General features: G+C 38.4%; 1 protein-coding gene across 1 annotated transcript in view; it reads right to left on the bottom strand.

The window, feature by feature from the left end:
• The window catches only part of tub (TUB bipartite transcription factor), a 61059-nt gene extending 50572 nt beyond the window's left edge, over positions 1–10487 (bottom strand). The window contains exon 1 of the mRNA XM_079664977.1: positions 10224–10487. Within this exon, the coding sequence (XP_079521103.1) occupies positions 10224–10279 (56 nt within the window). The 5' untranslated portion in view covers positions 10280–10487. The remainder of the gene's footprint in view (positions 1–10223) is intronic.
• Positions 10488–11149: the final 662 nt, after the last annotated feature.

The following is an 11149-nucleotide window of genomic DNA, read 5'->3' on the forward strand; positions in this document are numbered from 1 at the left end:
GCTCTGTGCGACTGCTTGTAGGCAGGCATGACGAGGCTCTTCAGTCGACCCATGTTCAGGGGAGGTGGGTTTAGTTTCCTGCACGCCTCAACGTAAGAGAGACGTAAGCGACGCCGCCTCTTAGCTCCGAAGCTCTTGCTTCTAGACCGACAGTTTTTTGGAGCTGGAAGTGAACCGGATTCCGGAGCTAAGAGGCAGCGCCGCTGCGGTGGGAACAGGAAAAACCGGTACTTTTCAGGCTCTAGCTCCGAGCCAGCGCTAAAAACGCGTTGGTGGGAAAGGGGCATCAGAGCACCTTTACATTTCATCTGAGACTTTAATAACATTTTCCCTGCCAAACTGAGACAATGTATTTTCTCCGGAGATAAAATAAAGATATGTTATGTATATTTCTGACATACATAACCATAGCAGTCCGAGTAATAGTGAAGGCTGAAAGGAATGGAGTGCTAAAGGAAAATGCGTGAAAACAACGAGGTAAAGGAACAGAGTGAGATGAGTTAAGCAATAGCACTTAGAATAATCTTTTAAAGAATGTAATCACCTTTCTCCGTACCAACTGTCAACAGAGATGCCTCTGCGAATAACCCTCTGTGGCATGAATACTCCATATTTAAATCACAAATCTGCTGTATAGTATTAATTTAAACAAATGTAAGGCTGTATGATAACTACAGTTTTTAATGCAGGGCCTAAGTGCTGGCCAGCATTATGATACATTTTGAAATGTAAATTGTAAAAGTATAATGAATCTCCTTCAAAAGTTGAAATAATAATAAAAAATAAACCAGAATGCATAGTTGGGTTTTAAGCAACTGAGCATGCTTTAAAAACATTTACAGTAAACATGGAGCAATGTTAGGACAAGTGTAGGTTCAATAATATCCCTTTAGCTCTGTTCGGTCTCCACCAACTCCTGAGGGAAATATTCATCTGTAGCTGCAAAATAATCCATGATGTTCACCAGCCAGTCGCTAAATGTTCCTCTCGGCCTTATCACTGTACATATCAGAGCCCTCTCACTGAAAATAACTGCAGCAGGGAACACGGTTGATGAGACAGTGAGAGAGAGTCCAAACGGAACAAAGTCTTGGCCTGTGAAAGTTAAACATTTGTTGGAATAAATATGCTATACTGTAGTAATGCAGTAATGAGTAGCACTTGAAATGTTTGGCTCTATGAAACCTGATGTACTTATATGATTCTGTTTTCTTCAAGGCTGTATCTTCCTGATCGAATGCACTTATTGTAAGTCGCTTTGGATAAAAGCGTCAGCTAAATGCAATGTAATGTAATGTAATGATTCTCTGTTGGATTTAAATACTAAAAGCAACCCTTTTAACATTACTAATAGTCCTATGACTGCATTGTTAATTAAAAAAAGAATCAGTTGCAGTAACTTCAATGTTTTGTCTGTTTTTTGCATGCCCCTGGATAGATATGTTATATGCATGAGTTTATGTAAACTGTGCATGTAACATATATCAAAATGACTGTTGACACGTGTGATAGACAGTACCTGCCTGAATGTATGGATTTCACCTTTACCTGTGATACCAATCCATTGTGTAGTCCATAGTGTATCTGATGCACATGAAGGGGAAACTTGAGAAAAATATGCATCGGCAGCTAAAAAATACAGCTTTTTAATCAATTAACGAAGACAAATCAGAAAATGTAAGAAATAAACAACACTAGAAGTTCCCATATTGAGAATGAACTTTGCCATATGTCTTAGTAAAAAAAAAAAGGAACAGCTGATGGAGAACCACAGTCACACACACTATACAAACTAACCCAAAACATGTATGATTGCTCTCTTTTCCCACATCACACTTTCATCTCAGTAAATGCCTGGGAAAGGCAATGAGAACTCCTTAACTCAAAGTAATAAGGTTAATATTCTTTAATATTTGCCAAAATGTCTATGTAATATATGGGATAAGGGCACAGCTGGCTCGTCATACTGCTTCAGGCTCTTGGTCCAGAGGCACACCTGCTGCTGAAAGGGCAACTGAAGTTCAACACGAATCCACTTTGATGTCAAGGAGAACCAACAACCACTTCTGTATGAATAAGACGGCAAAGGCATCAAGGTGAGGAGGCTACAAACAAACACCATCACGCCACTCGTACAGTGATTATTTTACAGAAGGAGGCGATGCCATTGCTTTAATGGAACTGAGGATTTGTTTTGGTCAAAAATGCTGAGCTGAGAGCAGATTACCTTTAGTGATGGCATTTTATTTTGTGACCTTGATTTTACCTTTGATCTACAGATTTGAAAATTAAATACATGTTAAATATTTAATATAGGTGTGTTGTTTTTGAATGGCGTTACAAAATACAGCTCTGTAAAAAATTAAGAGACCACGGCAGCATTATCAGTTTCACTTTATGTAGGTATGTGTTCGAGTAAAACAAATGTTTTTTTATTTTATTTTATAAACTACTGAAAACATTTCCCTATGTTGGAATTCAACAGACACTGGAATGGAATGGCTGCCATTCCGTAGTGAAATGAAAACGTCATTTGAGTGGCACAAGTATGAGGTTATTGAGCTTAGTCATTCCTACTTCAAGGCTGCTTGTAAGTAATGGCTGCTGAAAGCAAATGCAATGTTTCAACCTTCAGAATAAGGGCCTATCATCATTTCCTTTCTAGTTGATATGGGTCCCACACGAACAACTCCACAGCGCTAACGTGTATCTCCAGCGCTCTGTCACATTTCAAAGATCATCTTTTCAAGCTCTTCACAGAAAAAAGATCATCATCATCGAGTGTCACTGAAGTACATTAAAGAGGCTCCATCCTGGTCTGTGTTGCTGATTGTCTATTGCATCTCAAATGTATCACGGTTTTAAAGTAAGAAGGAGAACAACAAAAAGATCATTATAATGTCCCCTTTCTCTGACTTATATATTTTTTTAACCAGATCATATGCAACTGATTCGTTACTCATTCTGCCACTAGTAATTATGTGATATAATTATTAAAGTATGGAATATAAAAAAGGGATAATTCCATACCTCATACTCCAAAATATCATCCAGTATATCACATTTCAAAAGATCATAAATCATATTTTTGAATTCCTTATAGGTTCACACACACACACACACACACACACACACACACACACACACACACACACACACACACACACACACACACACACACACACACACACACACACACACACACACACACACACACACACACACACACACACACACACACTTTAATCTTACTTACAAGCCAAATAGATAAATACATTACACGTCAATTTCAAATTTACTTCAAAATGAATCATGAATTCAAAAGGATTTTTTATTTTTTTCTGAGCAGAGACCATTCAAAGCATTAAAGCTTTGAGGGCTGTTCTCCAGTAAGAGGTGCTGTATTTATTTTGGCAAGCCAAAAATAATTATGTGATATATTTTTCTTGAAGAACAGTACATACTTTGTCATTTCAATAACATATATGAAGGGACGTTTAGAGTCTTCCAGAGCTCAAAGTCTGCCAGCATTGCTCCCTCACAGCAACAAAGGGCCAAAGTACAGAGGGAGATGTCAGCGAGGAAGCTTCTCCACCTCTGCCCCCACGTCAGATCCTTCTTGTCAGAAACATAAAGGAGGTGCAGCTTCAAACCACAGCAGCCAGTCAGCTGGGTTCACTGTTTCCCTAGAGTAGACGATGTGAGTGTTTGCCTTCTAACTGCAGAGGAAACAGAGGCTGGCTGACTTTCTGCCACCCTTTTAATTTGTTACCTAGAATCACATTTATCGATCTGCTTGGTTCAAAACGGCAGAACCTGGATTTATATACCGACCATTTTCTGTGTTATTATAAGAGTACTTATTTAAGAAAAAGAAAGCAGTCAAGGAGCTTTAATATTATGAGGCAGCAAATAAATAGATGTGAAAATAAATATATTTATGACGGGGTATGTGTGACAGGTTGAAATGTGCAAACTGTAAAAGCAAATGCCAACTCAAGCAGAGCTGCCACTAATAGCTAAAGAACATTTCTCAACCAGGAAATATCTGACATTTGCATTTACAGTACCCCAGACTGGAATTGAAATCACGCTGAGTGTTAAAAAGCTGTCCAACTAGTTAGGTAATGGTAAATGGACTGCATTTATATAGCGCTTTTACATATACATAAGTTAGCATTCACACATTCATACAGAGGAAGATGCTGCTGCACAAGATGCCAAATGCTCAGAGAGAATAACACTCACTCACCATCAGAAGCAATTTGGGGTTAAATTGCCCTTTACAGGTTAGGTTGTTAGAGACGTTCAAATCCATCAAGTTAAACATCGCAAAATGTTATTGCACATGAGTGTCCAACAGTTCGGGCCACAAATCATCGAAATACATTTCATAAGGGCTTCAAGAAAAAACTAGAGGTGTTGCAGCACAGAAGAATGCTGTTTGGTTTCTGTGGTAACTACTGAGGCAGGTGGACAGTGATAAAGCTGTGAACTTGAAAACTAATCGAGCAGCCGGAGAGCCAGGAGCTCTGAGCAATAACCAAAGACAGGCATCATCACCAGAAACACAGAGAGGTAGGAAACTGCATTTCATCTAGTTTTGCAAAGGTGAAGTGTTCCACAAGCAATTACCAGTCAAGTACTCTCAGGTGGGGTCAGGTCAATCCAGAAGCCAGCACAATATTGGCGCAAGATTGTCTATGGAATGTGCATATTGCAATAATGCACATTCTATGGACAATCTGGCACCAATATTTATTTTTTGCATATTCGATGGACAATCTGCACTAATGTAAATTCTCAAAATATTGAAGTGACTTATTTTGTATATATTGATTGTTGTGTGTTTATTTAGGTCTTAATGTCGGCGCGTGTGTGTGTGTGTGTGTGTGTGTGTGTGTGTGTGTGTGTATATATATATTTGCACACATATTTTTATATTTTATATACATTGATTTTTATATTCGGGATTGTGGGAGACGGCATTTTGATCTCTCTGTCTGTACGCGCAAACTGGGAGATTGACAATAAAGTTGACTGACTTTGTTGACTTCACCACCCGTCTCCACACCAGTCTCATGCACTCCTTCCCCGTCCACCTCTTAATATCCGTCAGCCATTCTCCCCTTGGCCCTCCTGCACCTCTTATGTCCCTTCACTGTGTGTGATGTGTCCAAACCACTGTAGCTTTCGCTCTCTAAACTCGGCCAGTACTTGTTTGTCCTGCTTCACTGAGAAGTTTGTCCAGTGCAAGTACTCTACCTAAGTACTAATAATTAACTAATTTTTGTAATTTAATTGAATATTTGTATTTTACAATATTTTATACTTCTACACCACATCATTTCAGAGGCAAATATCATTCGTTGTTCTGCACTACAAATATTTAAGTCAGAAACTATTTATATTTACATACAAAAACACATGATATGCTCATATGACGCAGTATTGTATTAAACAACCCAGTAATTTACAAAGTATCCACATTGGCAAATTACAACGTTAAAATTAGCACACATACTTTATAATACAACCAGGATATTATGATATTCTATAACAACATATTACCGTGAAAAGTTGCATTCTGCATATTGACCATACTCTACTTTCTGTACTTTACATTTGTCTGATAATAATCATTTAGATATTTCTAGTTAAGTAACATTTTGAATTTGGGATTTTCAACTTAATAGAGTATTTTCAGACCATAGTATTTCTAATTTTACCTAAGTAAAGGATTCTTCCACCTCTTGCTAGAACAACAGCACAGCTCAATTATCCTGATATCAAAAATAGCTGTTAAATACAAAGATATAGTTTTATTTTCAAAGTAAATTGTAACATCTATGATGCAACAATATATCAATTTGGCATACCAAACTGACTGGATCCTCTAAAATATAACATTATTAGGGTTTGAGGATAGGCTCTCTCTCACTAGTGACACTTCTCTTTTAAATGGAAATGAGGCACAGAAGTAGTTCAATCAGGGAGAATACCTTTATGTTTATTCATTCTCAATTTAATCAATCCTCTCTTTCACTCTTTTGGCTGCTTCCAATCAGCTGATTATGGGCATCCACTCCTTATTAGTTATCCAACGAGATTTTACCAGGATTCTGCAACAGACAGTGACTATGCTGCAGTCACTCTTTAAATCTGTTCTCCTCTCTGCTGCTATCAGCTGTCATTTCAGGCCTTCTCCATCCCCTCATTCACCTCAATTCATCCTATCCAGTGCCGACGTTGAGCTAATCAGAAATCCTCATCAAATCTAGATCTTCTCTTCAGCTCATCACCATCACCATCACCACAGTGTCTACACCCCATGGGGGGTTTCCTAATCAACTAACGGCTCCATGTGTCCCTTAAAAGGTATAACATCACAATGGGGTCTAATCGCCAAAGACTATTAGCATTTCTCATATATCTTGTGCATATTAATATGTATATTCCTTGACTCAATGCAATAGTTATCTCTGCAATCCATAACCTTAATATGTCCACTAGCACAAGCTCAGACATGAAAGAAAAAGATTATCATGAAACCGGGAGGAATCTGAAGAGGTAGAGCCAAAATACTGCAATGTGAATATCAAATATCTGTATTCTTATTATTCACAGATCAATTTAAGACAGTTCCATGAGCCTGAATTATTCAAGATTTAAAAAGAGACAGACAGTAAAGGGCAGAGGCTCTGTCTACTCAACAATGTCTGGAGGAGAAATCGTATTCATAGGCAGCTACTTGCGGATCGTGGATTTTGAAACACTGGCTGAATAATAACGTACTTACCAAATTAACACACATTTTGTCCCCCAAGTAACAGCACGTAATGACGGTTATGCCATGAATCCTTGTTTGTCTGTCTAATACTGAGCTAACATCTCTACAAACACGAATCAGACTGTCATGACAACCACATTCAAACTTTTTCTTTACTCTTCCCACTCTCACTCTGTATGGTTTTTTGGAGTATTTTATATTGGCATTTTTTATTGGACTGAACAGTCGTGTTTAATGGAAACCAATTAATCAATAAAAGACATGGTATTTTTGTGTCTCATTTTTAAAGCAGCCCAGATTGGCAGCAAACACACAATGGATTCCAACTTCAGCAGCTCTTAGTGTGCATGAATTGGTGCGTATCTCACAACAAGTGTTAGAAATACACTTGTAGAGTCTTAATCGTTTTTGGATATATTGCAAATGAAAGACAGCATACGCATATTAGCAGTTGAGTGCATACACAAAGGTGCACCTTTAGTTCTGAATGTAGTTCTGTGAGTAATTAATACATCTGCATTGCAAACGCATCTCAGATCAACCCATCATATCTGACCCAAAACCAGATACCCACAAAGCAGTGATTGAATAGGCATATGAGATCACGACACGTACCATAATTCATTGAAAGTTCTTGCTACACGTCTTAATGTTTTGTTAAATACATGATGGTCAGTAGGTAAATCAAATATCCTCAGTCAGCTGCACAGAATCAAACCTCCTGAATTTCATTTTCACCTACACCGCCCCAACGTCACTGTTTTCCAAAAAGCAGTTTTTTTGTGGGCCATAGAAAAATGACACCTATACTGTGAGAAAAGATGTTCTCTCACCTCATGCTGATAACATAGGACACTGTGTCTGCTCTCAGCTGCCTGTCATCCAAACCGCATCAATACTAACCTTGAGCTTTTGTTTGAAACCAATTAACGGAGAGATCAACATCTACTCTCAAATGACAATTGGCAAAAGATCAGTGGCAAAATTGATTAATCAGAATTGTCCGAATTATAATTTTCCTCAAATCCTTGTAATTGATAAACAACAATGCTTTTCTAAGTAATAAATTGCTAACATTAATTAAAGAAGGTTAGCTAATTATTATTTTGTACAATCTCCACATGTATTGCTCTCAGTAAGTGGTCTCTCTTTAACTAATCAGGTCATATAAAGAAGGATGTGAAATGAAGGAGGAACGTACTATGCATAAGCCCCAATGATTCCTTATTTTCTTCCTTGCTGCACAGTTTGAATAAGGGAACACGATGTTGACAGAGAAATTCCAACTAATCTTTGTTTTTTATTAAACCATTACAATTCTGTACTGAGCTCTGTATGCTGTAAATCGTATCTTGTTAGCTCACCTTGCCCTTGCATCTGCAGGAAACAGTGTTTGCTGAGTGGGAGCCAGGACACAGTGTGGTCTAACATACTGTAGGTCAGAGTTCAAACAAACATGATTGATTGCCTGCAAAACCATAATGATTTCTGCAAAAACACACCAGTAAGGAAGGGATGGTTGTGTACCTAAAACTGTATGAGAGTCTTAGTGTGATTATTCACGTTAGGTATTTTGATATCATTTACTTTAAATTAAATGGAAGATAGATAAAGTCAACAGTAATCCCCCTTATTTTATTACAAATGCAATATCTACAGTTTAATTGTCCCTATATGAATAGTAACAGTTTAAAAAGCTTATACGTAGAATAATCTTTTCATTTACAGTAACGACTTTGCAGGCAACATTCGCTTACATTTTGAGAATGATTTTTAATTAGTTCTCTTGTGAATTTGCAACGCCTCTCATCTGCCAGTCAAATCAATGCACATGGCTCTAAGCAATAAGTTTGCACTGCACTCAAGGATGCCTTAAAGTGTTTGAAATCCAACAATACTCACTTCTTAAATCAAAAAAGGCTGTAACTTTACTTGCTTCATTTAACACAACCTGAACCTAAATAAACCAACCTAAATATTTCTGTTACTGAAAGGTTATGTTTACAAAGATTCCCAAAAATGTTTCACTATGCTGCAAGTAAATATATATGCCAATATATTTCAGAATAGTGCATCCCACAGTACCACGGAGCCATGTTTAGTTTAATACCTGATGCTAATATATTGTGCCTGTAAGAGAATGTCACATTAACATCCCAGATTGGATTGATTGAGAAATGTTGTGTTGTAATACTGTAAAAGAAAACAACACCCCTTCTTTAATGCACAGTCCCGACACTCCTTGCGGTGTAAAGCTGCTCGCAAACAGTAAACATGACTTGCTGTGAGAAACCTTAGGAAGCTAAGAGACCACTGGCTCTTGCAGCAATCTCTTGGGATGTCCAAGCACAGATTCAGAATACCAATGATATTGTTGTCAGTGCCAACATATAGTGTTGTCAGGGTAAAACCTCCCCTACCGATGGAGCCTCAGTGATAAAGCCACAGTACATTCACCCATTACTCCAAATGGTTGGCTGAGAAGAAAGTGGCCAGCTAATCAGGAACTGTAAGCTTGAATGTGAGTTGGTAAGTGGAATTCCTGGAAAAAGCTCTGGTGAAGATTTTCCTATATTAGACCCATTTTCTATTCACACAGACTGACTCATTCACACTTATGTTGATGACATCACTCACACACGCAAGATGGACATTGTTTTGTACTCATTTATGAAATGCATCATAAATCACACATTAGAGACAAATTTCACACTTGCAGCTATTTCTTCCAAACATTAGTATTACAAAAAAAAAAATGCAGATTTATCAAGCTGAGGGCCATCATGGATTCAACAGTTTTACATGTTTTTCATACCAAGTGTTATATCTCCACATGCATGTTTGAAAGTGTCAAATGAGAGGCCTGCATCACAGTTCCCCGCTGAGACAAACCCTGCCAACTTCATGACTTATGAGTTTTTCACTCGGATTGAAGCATTTTAGCTTGTTAACACAGGTGTTTCACCACTGTGCTGAAGATTTCTAGTCACTGATTATGGTCACTCCTCAAGCACATAGGAAATGTCAATTCATGGGTAGATGGATAGATGGATTATGCTATGAGTGTAAAACAAAAAGTATGAAGTGCCTTAAGAATCTGTTCCTTTGGGAAGGTTTCCGTGACGGTGGGCTTGCTGTAGGACGGTGGGAGATTAGTCAATACTCCATGGACATACAGTAAAGGTAGTGAAGCGAACATCCCATAGGCTCTCTGCCAGCAGACACAGAGAGATGCTCAGGCCACTTAATACACTCGCATCGCATCTATCATTTCCAAATCCGTTGCACCTGTCAACTAATTGCTCATGAGGAGAGCTCTCACCAGCCTTTAGCTTTAGCATGACAATACAAACGAAATGCAAAGAGGAAAACCAGCGTTTTGATTTGATTAAACGTCGGCTAGACTTGTTATTATGTGGAAAAGCTCGCTTACCTGTCATAACTCCACCTGCTGTAAGACATACTCCTGTTGCTGCTCACTCCCTCCATGTCTCCGGCGAACTGTTGGGACTGGACTGGATGTTGAGACGGCTAAATGAAAGCGTAAACACTCCTCTCTCCGTCCTCACCAAACCAAAGCAAACACCAAACTAAAGGAATCGCCGTGAAGTGAATGAGCCACAGAGGCTGTGCAGAGCCAGACGCGTCCTCTGGGCTGTACCACCACACAGAGGGGGGCTGAGCCTGTTTCATTCACGCCACAAGACTGATTCATTTTCTCTGGCAAACCTCCATGCTGACTGTGGCAATAGCATGGGGGAGTTCAGTCTAATGAAACAGGCCCTATAAATGTTTGGAACAGTGATTTGTTTATTTTGATTATTGGCAGCTCATGACTCAATAGCAAACTCACCTTCTCATCCATTTGCTGGTCGGTACAAAAAGGCTGAGCCTACACAAGCTGCTTTACAGCCCCAAAACAGTTATGTTTCTTTAATTTGTACTGATGAACAAACATCTTTGTCATCTTTCTTTATTATCTTTTCACCCACAAGAGCCAACTCACTAAAACAGTTAACACGTAGTTTTGAATTAAGCTAATCTTACATTCAGATGCTCTCTTTACTTGCAAGGAGTATGTGTGGAATTCTAAAAGCATTCTCTTTCATAACAAATCACAAAATGATTCAAAGCATAACTCAGCTGTGGAAAGGAATGGGAACATCCTGTAGGCTACAGAGAGAAAAAAAGACACATTGTGAGAAATACCTGCAACATTACTGAGAGTGATGTTGCCTTGTGTGATGGGTTTACTGAACCATCAGAGTGAGTTTTTAATATAGCTGGTTTGATTAGAAAGACAATTATGTGAATCCTATAGTACAGACATATAGGTCAAATCTCAACCGAAACGAACCC

The sequence above is a fragment of the Notothenia rossii genome (genome assembly GCF_949606895.1).
Source record: "Notothenia rossii genome assembly, chromosome: 2".
Taxonomy (NCBI): Eukaryota; Metazoa; Chordata; class Actinopteri; order Perciformes; family Nototheniidae; genus Notothenia; species Notothenia rossii.